Raw genomic sequence first — 21,290 nt, forward strand, 5'->3', positions numbered from 1 at the left:
TATTCCATTCACTGGTTCGCCTACATCTTATAGGATAATGGGGCTTGCCATGCGCTCGTCGAAGGGCGATGGTTGACTCGATGGTCACTGCGGTTTTCTCCACCCGAAAATCTGGCGGCAGTCGTAAACGGAAAAACCGTCTCAAAGAAACTTTGCATACCTTAAATAATTCATTCCTAAGCTCGATTGGCCATGCTTGTGATGACAGCACAGGATTTTGAGTAATTCTACACCAGTGACGTCTAATAAATTTATTCAAAAAGGACTATGATGACGATGCGTGGACAAACTAGTACAGCACTGTGTAAGCGTTGCAAGAGAACAGCTTGGACCCGAGTCGCCATTGCGCGGAAATATGATCCTGATAAAATGGTTATAAAAAGGCATAGTTAAACAAATAAGTAGAACCATAACAATCGTGTGCAGTGCAAGTTAACTTAATTTTCCCTTAAAGAAACTAAATCAGAGCGGCCTTCAGGGTATTACGCAGCTTTTTCCACCTGTATTGTTGCTATACAAATTCATGTTAATTCTCTCAAAATTCACAATGCAATCTGAGGAAGGCCTGCGAACAATAAAACCTTTCATCAGAGGAGACGACAAACAAGATCATACCATACCCGGAAATATAAAAGATGCAGGTTGAGAAGGCTTTTCATCAGTCATACGAGATGGCGTAATGAACAAAGGCTCGCGGAATGAGTTGAAATACTTGGTGATCCTGTGCAATGAATGGGAAAGATTAAGCCTGTATCTTTACAGGAAGAGATCTGATGTAAGATATAAGCTCGTGTGATCTCGCCCCACCCCAGACGTTCCAATCCGCTCTCACATGTCCTCCCACGTCGCGAGCCACCAGACCGTGCGTTACACAGGCCTGCAAAGATGAAAACACGCCGTACCGCGAACGTCTTAAGAGATAACATATACAGCTCCACAAGACAGAATCCCGTCCTCTGAGCCATCAACGTAGACGTTTTGAGCAATATCCCACAGCTTACTCTAATACGGCTGGATTTAGCGTCTGGAAAAGACAAGAAAAAATCCGGCCTGGATTGGAATTTATTGTGTTTGACAAATGATGCGTGGTATTTGCATATAGATACTTACATATGCATGCACCGGCCGTTGAATGACGTGCGTGTATTATGTGTATATCTGCTGTTTTACATATGTATCTACACAGGTGACATGTGTCTATCTCAGTTTGTAGGTGTGTTATTCATAAATACCTGTGCACAGAGTATGAGAAGGTCACTGAGACAAAAATCTGTGTTTTAATTCTGTATTAGCCACTTCAGGTTGGATCACACCAAATGTCAGGTAAGGACTTCTATATAAGATGTACATGTTTCGGTGTGCTTCTAAAGCTCTGTGTTTTCTTCCCGCTCAGCACGGAGCCTGGTGGATTTCTCATCGCGTTGGTTAGTCTCTACTCCATCATCCCTGTGATGTCTGTAGCTTTAGCCTGTTGAATAGACTTTGGAGACAACTGAGAGGAGCCGTGGCTATATTTACTTATTACGGGGTTTATTTTTGTAAACATATTTAATCCGGTAATCGTTTTGCGAACGAGGAAGACATGCCCACGGCGTAGGGATGAGGAAAATCTGCAATAAACCAAACAGCAAGATCCTTTATCAAACAGGCCATGTTCGTTACATTGTTGTGTATATAAGGTATATGACATAATAGACTCTGTGACGTAGTCATATCTGCCTTAATCGCAGATGTGTTTGCCTCACCAAGAGAGGGTAAATCTGAACGTCTGCAGGGCGCGGTATCATGCAGCGCGGACCAAAGAGAAGACCGCCGATTTAGACTACCAGTGAAATGTAGTTATGTTGCATTTTTAAAAATATTTCTCGGATAACAATCTGTTTGCAGAAATGACATTTTTCCATGAAAGCGGTGAAAAAAAATGAATCGTACATAAGTTTTCTATTTATATAAAATCGGCTATTACATCTTGTGTTCCAGATCACGACCTGGCTGAATGAATTGACGATCCCTTGGAAAGTCATTACTGGCTACTGGGCCGGGACACTCCTCGCACGAGACGTGTAGGATTACTTTTACCTTTATTCACCGATGGTGAGAAGAGTTCACAAAGGGAGGTGATCACCGCAAGCACGGCATCATGGGGCAGACGTTGCCCAAGAACGGTAAGACTTAGTTCTTGATTTGTTCCATAACATGGGCCTCCATTTACTCCCTTTTTTTTTCGAAACGAAATACACGGTGAATGAACATTTTTTTCAAGTATCTTTCACTTAAATAGTAGTTTTCATTGATTAGAATGACCTGAATATATATGGAAAAGACAGATTATCCAAGATACCCGCTTCCTTTAAGGCCTATCTTAGATAGCGTTACATGAGTACGTGATATACGCTGTCTCTATGATTATTGATTAGTTGATGATATCAGGGTTAACTGGCATGTAAGTAAGTTTCTTCGTCAGATCAGTTGCTATTTTTCTTGATATCAGAAGTGATGGCAGTTCTGCCCGGACTCTAGACACGAACACTCTACACAACAAGCGTGTATATTGTCTACCCCTGTGTTTTGTAAAAATCTCATACTAATATACGTCAATACACGTCTGACGTTGCATATGTCACCCTGCCGAACACAAACATTCAAGATGTCTGCATTCAAAATACCGTACGTTCTATAGATTTGCTTGAGTCTCGAACGGACAAACATTATACAGACGGTTTATATTCAAAATACCAAACGTTGCACAGGTTTGTTCCAAGTCTCTAACGCCCAAATATTCTACAAGACGTCTGTAATCAAATTACTTAACGATGTATAGGTTTGAGTGAATCTCAAACGCACAAGCAATCCACAAGAGGTCTGTATTTAAAATATCGTAAGTTACATACGTTTGTGTACACGAGTCTTTAGTGCTCAAACATTTTACAAGACGTCTACATTCAAAATACCGTACGTTCCACAGGTTTGTCTGAGTCTCTAACGCAAAACCATTATACAAGAGATCTGTGTTCAAAATACCGTACGTTGCATAGGTTTGCCTGAGTCTCTAACGCAGAACCATTATACAAGAGGTCTGTGTTCAAAATACCGTACGTTGCATAGGTTTGTCTGAGTCTCTAACGCAGAACCATTGTACAAGAGGTCTGTGTTCAAAATACCGTACGTTGCATAGGTTTGTATGAGTCTCTAACGCAGAACCATTGTACAAGAGGTCTGTGTTCAAAATACCGTACGTTGCATAGGTTTGTCTGAGTCTCTAACGCAGAACCATTGTACAAGAGGTCTGAGTTCAAAATACCGTACGTTGCATAGGTTTGTCTGAGTCTCTAACGCAGAACCATTGTACAAGAGGTCTGTGTTCAAAATACCGTACGTTGCATAGGTTTGTCTGAGTCTCTAACGCAGGACCATTGTACAAGAGGTCTGTGTTCAAAATACCGTACGTTACATAGGTTTGTCTGAGTCTCTAACGCAGAACCATTATACAAGAGATCTGTGTTCAAAATACCGTACGTTGCATAGGTTTGTCTGAGTCTCTAACGCAGAACCATTGTACAAGAGGTCTGTGTTCAAAATACCGTACGTTGCATAGGTTTGTCTGAGTCTCTAACGCAGAACCATTATACAAGAGGTCTGTGTTCAAAATACCGTACGTTGCATAGGTTTGTCTGAGTCTCTAACGTAGAACCATTGTACAAGAGGTCTGAGTTCAAAATACCGTACGTTGCATAGGTTTGTCTGAGTCTCTAACGCAGAACCATTATACAAGAGGTCTGAGTTCAAAATACCGTACGTTGCATAGGTTTGTCTGAGTCTCTAACGCAGAACCATTATACAAGAGGTCTGTGTTCAAAATACCGTACGTTGCATAGGTTTGTCTGAGTCTCTAACGCAGAACCATTGTACAAGAGGTCTGAGTTCAAAATACCGTACGTTGCAGAGGTTTGTATGAGTCTCTGGCGCTCAAATATTCTACAAGAGGATTATATTCAAATGACTTTACCATGCATAGGTTTGAGTGAGTCGCAAAAGCACAAGCAATCCGCATGAGGTCAATACCCAAAATAACGTACGTTGGACAGGTTTATCTGAATCTCTAACGCCCAAGCCTTACGCAGATATAACGCATTAGTCTGGAGTAAACAGATTTACGCTGGCAAAGACACACCAAAATGTGTTAATATAACACAATGTCCCCAAAGATAAACCGGATCACGTCTGGCCGAGCGACGTAATCGTTCCTGACTACTGCAGCCTTTCACCAATAAGGTTGTAGGTTCAAATCAACGTCTCGCAGGGTTGGCGGCCACCTTTAAGTCAGGAACTTCGTTTTGCTACCATGAAAAATTTTGTAGTAACAAAAATTAGCCACTGTAAGCTGCATTTTACGTGGTTGCCAAAACCCGTTGTTTTTAACACATCCTGCCATTTTTGTGGTATGAATGTGTAAAAGAATCCCAAAAGCATAAAGTTATTTTCAGATTATGATGTTAAACCTTATATATTATGAAATATAACAGATATATTATGAAGCTAAATTAAAACAGCACAATTTAAGGATTTGATTGTTGCGAAATAATCCAAATAATCGTCAAAACACTAATAGCACTGTGCATGCGTTTTGTATGATAAGCACGTCAGTCTGGTTATGGCGCATTTCGAAATCTGCTTTCAGACTTGTCAATTTACATACATTCGGCTGATTAAATCACCAATGAACAGAAAGTGCTGTTGGCTTTGAAGGTCAGGGGTACATGTATCAGCGTTATTGATAAACTGTTTATCTACTTCAAGATATTGAATATTATTAAATAACAGTGATATATATATATATATATATATATATATATATATATTGATATATATTGATATATATATATATATTAACAGCGATATATATATATATATGTGTGTGTGTGTGTGTTTATAGGTTACCCTCTGCTTTTTATAATGATATGTCATGGTGTGCATGATCCTAACTGATATAAGTAGTATTTTCTATCCAAAGCTGATCTCTGACACATATTTTATTCTACAGCAACATACATTAACTGTACTAGATGACACGAAGGCCAAATACCCATGTTGTTTTTACCCTCGTTTTTGACAACCGTTTCATTACCTTCGTCAGGTATGCGGAAAATTTTCCATGGGAAATCTTCAACGGAGTTTTACGTACAAACTCGAGATATCACGAGCTCAAAACACTCTAGGGCACTATGAAGATGACGAAGCTTTTTTTCAGGTGAAATTTTGAGTTAATCAGAAATATATGACTGTCGGTTATTTTTCGGACGAAATCAGTTTTATGTAAGTAATTACGGTTTCTTTGCATAATTAACTCAAGATAAAAGTAGCAATTTGTTCAGAGAGTTTCTCAGTCCATAGACTGCACGGATAAAGCTGTAGGACACTACTAATGACATCAATGATACACACCTGGGCTTGAGCTCATTAAATATGATAATTATCTCAGGTAAAGACTTAATCATGTATACGACTTGTATTTATTTAGTTATTCATTTATTTATTTGATTGGTGTTTTACGCCGTACTCAAGAATATTTCACTCATACGACGGCGGCCAGCATTATGGTAGGAGGAAACAGGGCAGAGTCCGGGGAAAACTCACGTGGCTGCGTCAGGACCTTCCCACTTATGGCCGGAGAGGAAGCCAGCATGAGCTAGACTCACAGTGACATGACTTGTGGAATAATGTGCTATGTATATAGCTAAGTTCGCGTCCAAGTAGGGCCTGTTGGTTTTGTTCCAGAAACGGAGATTGCAACTCACTGTTGTGAAAGCACTCTACTTCCGTCGCATCCTCGCTCTCAGGATGGATCCCTTACGTTACCCAATCAATGGTCCTCAGCATTTTTCTGACGTTGATTAGAAATTCAGTTTTTAAGCGATAGAACCACTTTTAGCTAAGCCCGGGATAATGAATGAAATTTTTCTATTTTTGTATGATATATAGGTATATGTATTTGATTGGTATTTCAAGCGGAATTCAAGAATAATTCACTTATTCCACGCTGGCCAGCATCATGGTGGGCGGAAACCGGACAGAGCCCTGGGGGCAACCCTCTCATGTACCAGTGACTGGTAACAGCCTTTACGCCTATTTAGCCGTGTCCAAAAATACTATTTAGGGATATATGGTAACGGCCATTACAATCTGTTACAGGCGGAAGTACGCTATGAAGGCTACTGATCATGCTGTCTTGTCATTCATGAACTTGTGTGAATGTTAAATGCACACCACTTTGCATACTTCCATCGGAATGTTTAATTCACAAGAGGGCCTGTATAATTATTATACACGTGTATGTATACTGGATGTCCCAGTATGGGCACGTGTCTTTGTATGTCTACGAATGTCTACGTGTGTACTCTTGTATGCTCCAGCTTGGGTAACACAACTTTTTACTTGTAGTGTGTATTTTAAAAATAATCATTGGTATGCATTGAGTATGAACTGTTATGTTGAAATTCACAAGAGGCAGTATTTCATCGTTTATGACCATTTGGCATTTATCACACAGTCCAGTGTGGGACTATAGTTTTTACGCCATAGAGCCTGTTCTGCGGGGGGACTAAGCATGTGCGAGACCTCGTCCCTTTGCACTAAAAGTGAATCTGTTGTCTACGTGAGGCTAGGATGTATTCTGTTATTATAACATAATAGTGTGTCATATTCAACATAATATCCTGTTAGTCTACTAGAATCTTTACGTTGAATTAATACAATATGCGTGGTATATTTAACAGAATAACCAGTTGCAAATCTGGGCGTGTATTTTGCTACTATTTAGGTGAGAAAGTACCCTAACTGAAGTAAATGGGCAAGATTTATTTATTTATTTACTAGATTGGTGTTTTACGCCGTGTTCAAGAATATTTCACTTATACCACAGCATTATGGTCGGGGGAAAACAGGCAATTTGACAAGACACCGGGTTTAATCTATATACCGTAAGCCGTTTATATTTAATATGGTTTTATTAGCAAAGAGCACATGCAACCACGAGATCAGAAAGCTGCAAGGATTGCAATGATTCTATTTCGTCTGCTCCCTTCCACCGTAGCCCGGAAGTGGCAAGTCTGCTATATTGATTGCTGAGTAGTTACTATTTGTGGGAATAATGTTATAAGAATGTAGCAATATCGGCGCAGTAAAACTTAAGCAATTGAGCTAATGTTTATTCATGTGTAAGACTAAACATGATATATCAATTAAGATGTACCGGAGAAAAAAATCTGCGTTATTGAACTGGTGGATCGATGATCGATAATAAGCGTTGATACGATCAAGAAGACTAATTACAAATCGCTGTAGCTATTTACTGATGAATAGAGAACGGACTATATGTTGTGAGCAAACAATAAATCAAATTCGATGTCCGAGTTCTGATGATAAGTCGCGTACACGACAATTAGGTACCATGGGGGAAACACTTGGTATAGCCTTTAAAAGTTTACACGAGTTAGAATTAAAAAAAGATAAAGCAAGTTTCGAATTTAACGTGTTTGTGCGTAAATATTTGAAAGAGTCACGTACAAAGTATAACGAATAGAGGGGATTTTCAACTTCTTATTGAGCAAAGTTTCGAATGAACTGGTGCATGCATGGACGTGAGCAATTACATCGGTTATCAAATTTTGGTCGTTTTATGAACCCAAGTTTGACTTTTTACCTTCCGTCGATTTCAAAAGGACAACTCTAAATATGACCCATCATGCTGAACCCAATCAAACACAATGGGACATTGTTTATTTTTTTATAATAATAATAATAATAATAATAATAATGAAATATACAGCCTGCATATTTCTGGTATGAACACGTTTTGATCAGGTTTGTCTGTAGCTTTTTCCCTTGTGGTGCGACGATGTATCAATCACAATGCAGGACACTGTCGTGACGGAATCCCCTGCAGGACAGAGATAAAACAATAGAAAAGGCTGGTTTGTTTAGAAGTCCTCTCCTGGTTGTTTTCCTGGTTATTGTTTTATATTGTGCCGTTTCCCTCGTGTATTATATAATCACTCACAGTCAATGTTCAGAATACAAACCAAAGCAAATTTGTGAGACTGGTCTGGAATACAATAGACAGCAACACAGAATGTAACACCAGAGCAGTGACGGTAGTGTAATATTTGGCGAACGATCACACAGGGCTTTTATCGTTATGACTAATTTGTCCAAGAAGTGTTTCATGCATTCGCACATTTTTAAATCGCTAGAATGGAGCCGTCATCAACACGATTCATCATCATCCCATATTTTTGGCACCGGCATGGACGTAACCATTATACAAGAGCATGCATCCGTCATTTTTGTGACAACTTGCAAAAATAGGCTAATATAGCAGTTAGTATGCTGAACGTGGGCTGCTCATTTCAAAACCAGAACGCCTAAAGCAGTGCCACATATGCGCTATGGTTAATAATCAAAGTTATTTGACGTAAACAAGAACGAATTAATGTGTTCGTACCTCCCCAGCTATCTACCATTGTCGATAATTCGACAAATGTTTTCCTTCACTGTATGTCTTGTGCAATCGACCTAACATCAAAGACCTAATCGACCTAATATCGTAGAACGTAGAAAACAAAACCAGAGCAGCGACGACAGAGTGATAGCTTACAAATGGTCACACATTATCGGTGAAATACGGCCTGGTGTCAGTTTATCTCAGCCAGGGCTTCCATTTACCTTAGTCGGGATATGTTAGAGGTATATATCATGACGAAAATATGATGCAGCTTACATTGGTTAAGGCAACCAGCAAAGATCCAAGCACATGTCAGGCATATGTCATTGAAATGTTCTACTCAATGTGTCATGAACTGTATCATACTACGCTTGTGGTGAACCGTGAGCCCCCAAAATATCTCAGCTTTGGTTTGTTTTTGGGTGTTTACCAATATAAAGAGACTACAACATGGGTAGTAAAGCATAAGCAATGAAGACAGTGTGATATTAGTTGGTAAAGAGATGATCACACGTTACCGGTAAAACACGACCTCTTGTCAATATACCTCAGTTAGACGTTTTATTGTAACTGGTTAGTAAAAGCTTAAATAGTGTCAACTTATATATCCCCAAGTGTGTTTATAATGATGAATGGTTTGCTGCAAAAATATTAAAACAAAAAACAAACACACAAAGCATGGAGCATATTTCCTGAAAGATAAAAAACATATTTGAGCTCTTTAGCAAACAACTGACATGGCGTGAGAATTATTGTCCATCCGTTTTCTGGCAAGTTATGATATAATCTTACGTGACATTTACAACGAAACAGTCGCCTGAAAAATTCGCTTTGGCCTGTGAAAAGATCGCATCGTGATATAATCCACAAATCCCATGGCCTTTAGACGCAGGTGCGAACACAATAAAAACAGTTTAGAGCCGAGTTGACAAGTTGACGGAAGGTTTAGTACCAGATTGGGGGCGGACATGGAAGGGAGTTAACTCCAAGATCGTTACACTAAGAGGTCAAGTAGGAGATACAAAATTCATCTTTGTTGACAGTTGAACGCTGAACTGTAATTTACACTACCTCCTAGCAATACGTTGCGCTAAATTGAGGTCCAAGTATAGTAATTAATCATTCCATTAATTAACAGCTAAACTGACCACACGAATTTGTTTGAAGCACATTCGTTCTTATTAAATTGTGGGTTAAATAACAGCATTGTTATTGTTTAGGAATAAAGCCTCTGTCTCTGAAACCTGCATGAGGCTATTCCCGGTTTCGAAACAGCCAGTTTTCTTGACAAGAATCTGTGCAGTCATAAGGACTTCTAAATACCAAATAAAGATAATCCCATTACTTTTTCCCTGCTCAGTATACTGTATGTATCTACTATTTACTTGAATAGTTCTCAATAGATACTTTAATATATTTCTCAGATAGTGTTATATTTTACAGAAAATATTAAATATTTTACGGGTTTACGGAAAACCGATGAATGTTTCTCTTTGCGTGGAAGTAACCTGTCTTATTGTTGGATTTAAATGTCAGTTATATTTTCCCAACGCGCTGGGCTGGAAAAGGGTCTTACAGCTGTTTAAAATACAAGAACTAGCTTTGGTTTGGTATGCTTTAAGTTGTCTAGGTCCAGTTTTAGGTCCAGAGGATTTCAGTTTAACTCTGACTGTGCTTTCTACTCCGACGCTGTGTAGTCCACAGAAACGCACGTGATATCCTATATAGAGTGAATGAATGAGTGAGGGCTTGGGGTTTAATTTTTCAGCCATATGACGACGATGGGGCCCTTAGAGTGTATATAATGTACCTCCTTGTTGCAGGACGGGTTTCCACCGTTCTTTTGTCTAGTGCTGCTTCACTGAGACGACTTACCGAAGGCAAGTAAGCTGCTCCGCCCGCGCCGTTATACTGATACGGCTCAACCAGTCGATACACTATCCCCTTCATGCTGAACTCCAAGCGAAAAAGTTACAACTTCCTCTTTTAAAGTCTTAGATGTGACTCGACCCAGGATTTACCTTGGATCTACCGCTCTCGAAGCGGACGCTCTACCAACTGTGCTATCGGGGCCGGTATCCTATGTAGAAAGATACCGTTAACGCACGCATCTTTACCCTGAAATCAGTCATTGCGGTGTCTTGTCCTGCAGAAATTTCAAAACAAAAAATAACAATGTGTTAATTTTAACAGATACCCCGTTGTCTGAGGGATGCTAGAATGTATTATACTACAAGTATTATCACATAATTCTGTGCCATGTTATAGGTTATCACATAACCTATTAATCTAATACAATATTTATATTGAATTAATAGAATATGTGTGCTATATTTAACAGAATATATAATCTACTACAATAATATAAAGTATTCTAGCATCACTCAGGTAGCAGATTTTCTATTAGATTTAACAGATTCTTTTTGAGAGTAAGCTAAGATGCTATGTAACATTGTATACATTACATTTTGTGATAAACAAATCGCAGTTTGTGAGATTTTTGGGAACTGTATGATACCTGTTGTTGTGGTTTGTGATTCGATTTTGTCTGGATTCAAAGATCAATGGTGAAAGACTATATGTATGTATGGATGCTTGGGGTTTAACGCCGTACTTAGCAAATTTTCAGTCATGTAACGACGATGAAAGATTATACTTCACAGAACATAAATGCCTTTATTTTCAAGAACAGTCATAACCCTTGTTATCACAGCGAGATAAACGTGATTTACATTCGATGTATGGTTTGCCTCATTTTTCCTCTCTTAATTCTTAACATAAAAACACCCTGAAGCGACGTCTGCGGAAAGCCAGACGCCTTTAATCTTTCAGAACAATTAGGGTGACTCCTCTTTTTACTGTCAACACCCCCACCCCCTCCACCCCACCAACTTATCTTGTACTCTTCAACACGGATCCGAGAACTGTTCCGACGGCCTTGGGCTTTGTAATATAGATTTATGAAGCCTACGTTTTTCATGAGACATTCCTTAATTTTGACTATATCTTTGAGGCAGAACTTTCGCAATGTCCTAGTCAGGCCCTCTCCGCGGGCTGATGTAAATTGAAGTCCCGCAGTAATATAATTGTGAAGGTAATACTGAAGGTTCGTTTATGGAAAACAGTACATGATTAATGAGTAACAGAAATATATGTATACATATAAATGTAATATAGTTTTATTGAGTGGAAGCTAAGATCATCCGAGCTGCTTTTGGTTCAGATAATGAGGTACTTAACCATAGTTTTGCAATTTCCAGACAGACGTAAATTTAGAAATTAAGTGTACTCCCTGATGAAAGTGAGTGAAAAGCGTGACCGCTTTTTTTTGTGAGAGGTGAATCATATTGTGGGAACTTCTTAGCATTCATGGGAATTTTGAATTTTGCTGTCGGAACAAACAGTTTTTTGAGAAAAAAAGAATTTTCAGGAGACGTTGGTCATTTGCTTTGAGAGTAATGTATACTGTATACTTGTCCGGTTCACTGCAATTTCTCAAATATTTTGGTTTACTTTTGAATTCCTTTTGACCACTTTCGGTTTTTGATTAATCTCATTAATGTCTTCTGATAGATAAGGCTTCAGTGACAGTTAACTATTTCATATCTCACTGCCATTAGATATCAGACAGGATATCATCGTAATATCGTAAACTCCCTGTATTGTGGCGAACTTGATATCACGTAACTGTGAAACCGTGTAACAGTGGGCAGATATCACTTGTGAAACTACATCAGATTGCATGTAATATGACAGACATAATAACACTTATCATATAATAACACTTATTCTGACCCAGTTGATAGCACTTGAGTGTGACACCATCTCACAGTGTATGTGACCTGGCAGACGCGATATCACTTAACTCTGGCACAGTATAATAGCGCTTGTATTCTGATAGTCTTGATATCAGACAACATGTCATAGTGGATATAGTTTGGCAGACGTCATATCGACAAGATACTACTTAAGGCTGACCCCCTAGAGCGCTGAGTCGATTCTTAGGTTTAATGTCCATAATACTGACAGACATCTCCGGACGTCGCTGGATGACGCAAGGAAACGTAATGAGACTCTGGATCACTTTCACATCCCACCCTTCCCGACCTGATCAATGCCTAATTACCCTATATCTGCTTGTCGATTACCTGTTCATTTACCTGGGCTTTCTTCGGCTCCGCTAAGTCTTAACTCTCAAACACCAACATGTGGCCAGTCTTTCATGTTCGTCTCAACTGTACCACTTCTGGGCTTTAGCCCGTCTCTAAGGCTTACACGGGGTCGTCTCCGTCACATGTCCCTGTGTAGTTACAAGTATGAACATATTTACGGTTGGATAATGAGTCAATAGATTCGTTACACTTGCTAATTTCGTGGGTGCAGGGACAATATATTATGTTTTTCTGTGTGCAGTCGTTTGGAGGATTAACTAAGCGATGTAAATGCGATTGTTAAAAATTTTCCCTCAAGAGAGACATTTACTTTTGGGGTTCTCGTGAAATGAGAACAGAAGTTACAGTAATTGAATATTTACCTGGTAATTCATTCCCTTACAGTTTGATGAGGTTATGTTTTTGGTTGCTAATCTTTGTTTATAAGCAGTGGTTAATTAACTCCTTTACTCTCGGTCGAAGAGTAGCACTTTTTTTGTTAATATGCCTTAATCAAGTTGGAAGAAGTGTCATTTAGGAAAATTGCTTGTGTGTTTTTGGCGTTGTTGCTTCAAATGTCTTCAACCTATTGGAAACTCCGACGGCCTACAAAATATGACGCCAATCGTTGTTTTCTTCCCTAAAGCTGAACTACATGTATATACTACAATAAATTGTTTTATGCTCAAATATCCACTCGAAAGTGTGACTATGGCTAATGCTGGAAAAACTACAGAATACACGTTAAATTTATTTATTTATTTCATTGGTGTTTTACGCCGTAGTCAAGAATATTTTCCTTATACGGCGGCGGTCAGCAGTAAGGTTAGAGAAAACTCGACAGGGCACAGGGGAAACCCGCGACTATCTGCAGGTTGTAGCCAGACCTTCCCTTTCGACTTATTACCCACATTCACAAATCAATGCGAGTTATTGGCAGCGATATTAATTGGTTTTTGCGAGAATAACCGGATGGGAAGTTCCATAAAAAATTTCCACAAAACTTTGATACCTCTTAGCTCACCACAACCATGCATTCACACATAATCTTCTATTCCCGTTATGATGAATACCTGACTGTTGACAATTTTTATAGAATGTTTTGAGAAATGTTTAATGTTTTCTTTATGTTCAGCTGGACACGTTATGGAATGTGTCTGTGTATCCTCTGGCTCTCGTCCATTTCTTCATATCAGGTGAATATTTGTGGGCATGTTTATAAGAAGCAGTATTTCCTTCAAGAAACGCATTCTTCGCATGCGTTGAGAAGCTGAAATATGTTCTGCATATGCGCAGAGTAAAGTTCAACTGACCAGTCGACCATACGTCCTTCTCATCTAAACCTGAACCAATGAAGTTGGCTTTTGTTTTCATGCGGCCCTGTCTTCTTTGACCAGGATTTTCCTCTCTTACCCGCTTCCGTTAAGTTAATTCACCGGCTTATCCATCGCTCTGGATCGCCATGTTCCCAGAAGGAACGAGCAGCATTTTGTACAAACGGATTTACAGTAGGTCAGATTCACATCGTATCTCCTTGCCCTGTATACTCGCCGGCCATTTGAGAGAAGGCCTGGGGACACTGCAGATCACGTTTTCAGTTTTTATTGTTACGTCAACAATTCCCGCCTTGAACGTTCAACTAGAAGCTAATTTGCACTGCATCCTGAGAATCGCGAAATGGAATGTTTTTTCTTCTTTTCGTTGCACTTTTGAGAACTTTATTGTGTGCTCACGGCTTTGCAGGAATGACATGCTGTGTACAAGCGTCCTGGATATGAGGATTCAGGATTCAGTCTGACACTGCATATAACCAGTAGGCCTACACTACTTTGTGGCAAACATTTCAAATTTTGCAACATTTTGCTAATATAGCAAGAACTCACTTTTGTCGATAACAATCGGTTTCATTCAAAATGAAGTGTTTCGTTGCGTATCAGTGATGGTGAAAATTCAAAAAGTTTTATCATAAGTCCAAGGAAGTACACACCAATATCGACTGAGAGGACAAGTTTTCCCCAGAAATCTGTACGTCTAGAGCACCTGTTTAAAAGTTTTAGCACGTAGCCACCGGACCTATCAGCATGCAGTTTATGCCCGGCGAAACATCTTCGTCACACTCCTCACGATGGTACCGCTTCTTCCGGGGTCCTCTGGCTAACCGGAAGTTAGTACTGGTTTTGGGAAATGGACATCATTTATCTATTGGTGAGTCACGTCGTGAGTTTTGTTATAAGGTTTTCACACTATGTATTATTAAAACAAATAACGGCTGAACATTTCATAGGGTTCCAAAAAAGAAGTTCATAAGGTAAATTGTGACATGATAAATATGCTTTAGTACAAAGAAAATAAATGATTTAATACAGCCAAGTGATTTACAGCCAAGTTACACAACAGGAAAGCCAGAAGTAATTATAAGATAAGCGACAGAAATTCGTCTAGGGTTTCACCAGATCACAGGTGGATGTTTATCACAGGATCTCGTGTCACTTGTGTCTCCTATACTTGTCTTACTGTGGGAGAGTATAGGCCTACATAACTAACAGATTAGGCTAGGCAACAGGCCGGAAAAGGGAGAGCGCTGAAAGGAATATTAAGCATTACAGGAAAGACACGTCGGAAATAATGGATCACATGATCGTAATATTACGTTAACTTTCTTACATATCATAGCTTCAGACATTCATGAATTTTCATACACAGAAATGTATTGTTGCTGCATATTATCATTGCGTATGTAATATCATTACTAACATTTGCAATGTTCTTTAATGAATTCGAAATTAAAGCAAAAATTGCAGTCTGATATTAATGTCCACGACAATCATGTAGAGCTGTATGTATTGTTTTGGTATTTTGGCATTTTCAAAATGCAAAGCGTTATTTTGTGGTATCAAATCATTGTTGTGATCAGTATTGATAGCGTGACGTGTTTTATTAGAGATACAGTTGGTTTGATGATCAAGCGAATGAATTTATTGATCCGCTACAGTTGATTTGATGATCAAGCAAATGAATTTATTGATCCGCTACAGTTGATTTGATGATCAAGCGAATGAATTTATTGATCCGGACACACAAGCTGTAAGGTTTCAGTTACTTTTTCAATATGAGTGATGTGGCGATCAAAGATTAAACTATTAGTATGTCTTCTTAGGCGGGATACATATCATCTGCGTTGAGCGAACACTTCGGGTCAAAAGTTCAAAGCCCTTACGTTCAGCCAAGTATTTTTCCTTCGGTAAACGAAAACCAATCTGTGGGAAACATCAGGCGCCAGATCAATCTCCGCAACAGGTAATATTCCGATCCCAAACAGACCGTTATGTTCCATGTCACCGAAATTTTGATATATATTGATAGCGAGACATGTGTTATAACAGAAGAAGTTGATTGTAGATCAAATGGATGAAATTATTGATCTGAACAGGTTATAATTCTTAAGTTATTGAGAGAGTTCTGTGTGGCGATTGAGGACTAAAACAAGAAGAAAATTTAAATATTAATCAAATACCATTGAAAGGAGTATGCATTTCCTCGCAGGTGCATGCCATAAAATATTCTAATATGTACCTCAAGTTGATAAATTATAAATAAAGTCAGCGCCAAAATCCGCTGTGGGCGACTCTATTTTGCCTGAGAACTAGTCCTGAAACCTTCTGTGTTAGGAGGAGAATTGCCGTCGGAAAGCGCCGAAGTGCAGTTCATACATTTCCGGTAGAAGTCTTCTTCTCAGAGGGTAGCGAATAGTACAGTTCGCTTCAAACTGCAGTTCGAACAAGCCGGCAGTTTTAACGACTCTCATTGGCTGAGAGGCAACACACCCCCAGCATAAATTACAGAGTTTTAAAGATGGAGGACGCCATGGACTCAGCAATTTAAGCCAGCTTTATCGTTCTCAGGCTTTACGTGTATGGCGAGGAAAAATGGCAAAATTATGCAGCAGGCACCACCAGATAGAAAAAATGTACTCTTTTCGGCCTATAGTGTCATGTTTTAAAGTTTTTTTCTCCTTTAAGGATCTCTTCCGCAGTGTGATACATATCACCTTCGTTGATGCAACACTTCAGTTCGAAAGGTCAGTGCTTACATCCAATCATTTTTTCCAGTATCATGGCTTTCCCAGTTGACCTGCCATATTCGAAACCATTGGCCATCTACCATTTGTGCCAAGTTGCCCTTACAAGTACGAAATTTTTGGCCCTCTACGATTTTGGACCCATTGTGTCGCTTTGCCATCACTGACTGACTGGATAACACATTCATGTTATATTTTTTCAAATATATTGATTTATTCATATTCCGTGCATGGCTTATATACATGCCACAATATAGCAATATTCCATCCAACATGCACCATACGTGTATGCTTCTTTATATGGCACCGAAAACGTGTACAATAAAACTTGAGGTAAACGGACAAGAGGCCGGATTTGGCCCGTTCGTGTGATCATTTGTCACTTATCATACTGTGGTCACTGCTATAGTTTTACTGTCCGTGTTTTTCGAAATTGTACAAATATTAGTTAATCGAAATTAGCAGCATCTGCTTGCCGATATAATGGGATCCGCCTAGTTCACCAGGGGAGATAACTTAAGTTAGACCACCATAGAAACTATATACCGACAACCTACTGTATTTTTTTTTTTTTTTTACAAAACCCAATGAATCATGAAAGTATTTTAATGCCTGTCGCCAGTATGGAAGCTAGCGTAGAGACGGAGGTAAAACGGTTTACTTTTTAGGAATGTACTTTTCTAATTCCCCCGTGGGGCCAAGAACATGGTTGTTTGCCATTTTGTAAATGAAACTGACTGAGAACACAAGCCCCCTGCATTGGCTAGGGGATTCCGCGCCGATTATTTGAACTCCCTAACCAAGTTAACAAAAGCCAGATCGATTCGTCGGCAGATGTTCTAGACGGAAGTCAATCATGGAGAGAAAACAGTTATACAGCCTGTGAGCTGCATTAACGATTGAACTGTTATACGTTGCTGCTGACCCATTAAATCGAGCGTAATGTGAATCACTGTAACAAGGTGTTCTTACACATCCGATGTCAATTTTCCGATTGGGAAAATCTGGGAGTTTGGGTTTATGTGTGAATTAATTCCTCCTCCGCTACCATATCTGTGTCGAGAAACAGAAATAATAAACCTACAATGTCACTATGCTCTGTAATTAGCAATACGCTGGAAATTGCTAAAACATCAAACACCTTTCAAAATGCATTTTACAACTTTCGCTAAGTGTTTATTTTTGCTATTTTCCTTTTTCTGATCCCTGTCCTGTTTCCTCCAATCAGTACCTTGAATCTATATAGTTCTATAATTGTAGTAAATAAATAAATAAATAAATAATCATGTTGTTGGTATACTCATTTACTATCGGATACGCTACGTACATGTAATTTTCTTAGACGTCCGTTAAATGAGGCTTAATTTAGTTTTGAGGTACGTTTTTTTTAAATAAGACGAAAATGGCCATTTGACTGTTTAAAACTGTAACAATACAGATGTAAATTAAATGTCTTTAGATCAATGAAATTTGGGATTTTTGGTTGGGGAAAATGTAACATTCTGTTTCTTCAAAAGCAATTTTTTTTTGTATGGCGAAGTGAGGCCAGGTGTGATCAGAGGGACATCTGAGGTCCCTGTAACACATGTTCGTGTAACTGGGCAGATTTCATTTTTTTTTTTTTTTTTTTTTTTTTTTTTGATTGGTGTTTTACGCCGTACTCAAGAATATTTCACTTATACGACGGCGGCCAGCATTATGGTGGGTGGAAACCGGGCAGAGCCCGGCGGAAACCCACGACCATCCGCAGGTTGCTGGCAGACCTTCCCACGTACGGCCGGAGAGGATGCCAGCATGAGCTGGTCTTGAACTCACAGCGACCGCATTGGTGGCAGATTTCATACTCTGGCTGGTAATAACATGCCTGGTGTTCTTGTGAGATTTAAATCAAATATCATCACCAGGACATACGAGTGCCTCGCAGTTTTATCAGCCCATTTGTTGCTCATATAAATTATCCTGAGTGTACACTTGACCCATATCACAGCAGGTCATAAATGTGATCTTTTATGGGTCAAGCAAATATAGTTGTGTAAATAATAAGGTTCCAACCGATACATTCCGTTAACTGTTAAAAACTCAAAACGTTGGGGCATAGTCCTAAATTGCGCCATGCTTGTTTGGTTTGGGTTTGAAATAGGTTATGTCAATGTGGGTGGTTTTACACTTAGGCTAGACGTCTAAACCATATATATTCTTTCATGATAGTTCATCGCGGATTATGTGCAAATACCAGAGCGATTGTACGTTGCAACGATATTAAGGAAGCATTTTGACTTACATGCTGTCTAGTTTATTAATAGTTCAGGGCGTGTCTGTTCATCATAGGAGTGGAGATCCAATTCGCCCGATAAGTCTGCGTGTACGTCGTTCTTGGGAAGGTTTGTCAGTAAGCTGCCGAAGGCGAGTGGCTTAACCTAGGCACGCCTGCTCCACCACAGAAAAAGCATCGGCTGTAGTCTCTGTGTGTAATCACTTACTTGAAGAACAACTATGACGATTTAGGGAAATTGAAACTCAGATTTATTTATAGAAGCTGTAACTTAAATTTATTTATGGAAGTTGAAGCTATTTTAAAGCATTCTAATGCAGATTGAAGTTATTTGGTGCAATAAATGTGCTGTTTAGGTTTTTTTCTTTCATTTGCGGCATCCATGTTACTAGTGTTACTAGTATTTTGTTGTTTTTGTTTTAAATCCGTTCTGGGGGTATGGATTGTAGTATGTACAAAAGTGTGCGTGATTGAGTGTTAAAATTTGACCACCTATGACATGGCGACAATTTCTTCATGAGCTGGCTGTACAGTCATGAAACAAATTTACACATGTACATCTATATAAGGAAGTGTTATTACGGAAGGAACCTTCTCTCGCACTGATTTTGATCACTCAGCCATATGTCCATCAGCATTTTAAAGAATGCAGCTGTCCACTTACAAACGGCCTTTGTTCTCTACGAGCTTTTATATTTCCCGTGTCATTCATATTGCATGTTCACTCCATGGCGCTGTTGTTTGAGTCGAAGTAATCAAAAGCCAGGGTAATTAACAAAATTTTGTTACATAGCTAATGAAGATATAGCATTGATCAAATTAATCACTGAAACGACCTTTAGAGTGACAGCTTGTATACAACCAAATTAAAACCAATCCCATTCGGAGATACCCAATTTGTTAAAACATTAATGGGTAAAACAGGATTTTGAGGTTGAATGCCTTGCAGGCATATTTAGAACATAAATGTGAATCTTAACTTAAAGCAATAGCTTACGTACTTACGTATGTGGAGAGCATAGCTTTTGTGGAATGTACTTCGCAACTTTGAACACCTGTATAGCTTACATAGAAGACAAATCATCTTCTGTTTAATTAAAAAAGAAATGACACCTATCGTGGTATTGTTAACACTTATACGACGGCGGCCGGCATTGTTGTGGGAGGAAACAGTTTAAGCACAAGACGAACTAATACGAAAGTATGAATAAAAAAAAACGAAGATATACATATACGTGTTTTAGATATTAGTTAAAGATTTCTCACTGAAGCAGCTAAGTGTGACTATGTTGCATGGGGAACTAGTTAAGATCGAGTTATTATGTGAATAGCTCGCTGTATTACAGATGGTTTGTATCCTTCTGAAAATGACGATGGTAAAAAGGATAATGCTGATGAGAAGGTTATAATAAGAGTGACGACAATGTTGATATTGATAATGATGTTGCAGACAACGACAGCAGTGATGATGGTGGTTATAATGATGCGGATGATGATGGTGACAAGACTGAAAGGGTCACATTGACATAAAACTACGCCTGTGTAACCTGTTTGGTAAGCGTACCTGGGGCTCAGTGTTGCGGCCCACAGCTTACGTAAATATACATATAAGGCTTACAGTTTGCTTGTACTGATAAACCGGAGACGTTAGACACCCATACCTACATCCGGGTTCTACATTCTTCTCATCTCGAGGTTACATCTCCTTGGTGCTTCTCATTCTTGTCACGTTGTCTTGCGGTATTTATGTCGACAGCATTTCACTGCACTATTAAAACGAAGGTCTAAAAACCCCTCTTCCAGATTATGTTAACGGGGATGTGGGTTTTTAATTAAAATGCAAGGAGCCGGTTTGGACGGGTTCATTGGGGGGAAAAAAACCCCTTAATTTTCTGTGACTGACCACATGACCACGTGACTCATACCGGAAGTACGTGATTGTATCCGTGAGTGGACGTATTGATCGCTCGTGTAGTGTCTTACGTCTGTGTTTTCAGGCAGCACACGCAGTTATGTGCAAGAGGATTATGTCGGCTGTTTGAAGATCACAGCGTGGTTCAGATGTTATGAAAACTGCCATGTAATGTTACACCATTTCCTCGTGTTTTCTCGGCCTTTGCGAGAACCACAAATTTGACCACAGGTATGACTTGACGCCAGCTACATGGGTCACACTAGCTTTGCTTCATGGGAGTACATTTACATTGTTCTTAATGAGCTAGAATTGAACAGTGGCGTATCACTATAATAACTACATGAAGTACAATGCTGTGGTAGATGTATTTATTG

At 39.1% G+C, this 21,290-nt stretch overlaps 1 protein-coding gene across 6 annotated transcripts in view; it reads left to right on the top strand.

Moving 5' to 3' along the window:
- Positions 1-21,290, top strand: part of LOC135476256 (uncharacterized) — a 66,075-nt gene that overhangs the window by 19,897 nt on the left and 24,888 nt on the right. For 5 of the 6 annotated variants that reach the window (XM_064756220.1, XM_064756221.1, XM_064756222.1 and 2 more), the window contains exon 2: positions 1,981-2,165. In XM_064756220.1, coding sequence (XP_064612290.1) covers positions 2,141-2,165 — 25 coding nt within the window. In that variant the 5' untranslated portion in view covers positions 1,981-2,140. Of the gene's footprint in view, positions 1-1,980; positions 2,166-21,004; positions 21,145-21,290 lie in introns of those variants that run through there. The other variant, XM_064756226.1, reaches the window with a different exon arrangement.

The sequence above is a fragment of the Liolophura sinensis genome, chromosome 10 (assembly GCF_032854445.1).
Source record: "Liolophura sinensis isolate JHLJ2023 chromosome 10, CUHK_Ljap_v2, whole genome shotgun sequence".
Lineage (NCBI taxonomy): Eukaryota > Metazoa > Mollusca > Polyplacophora > Chitonida > Chitonidae > Liolophura > Liolophura sinensis.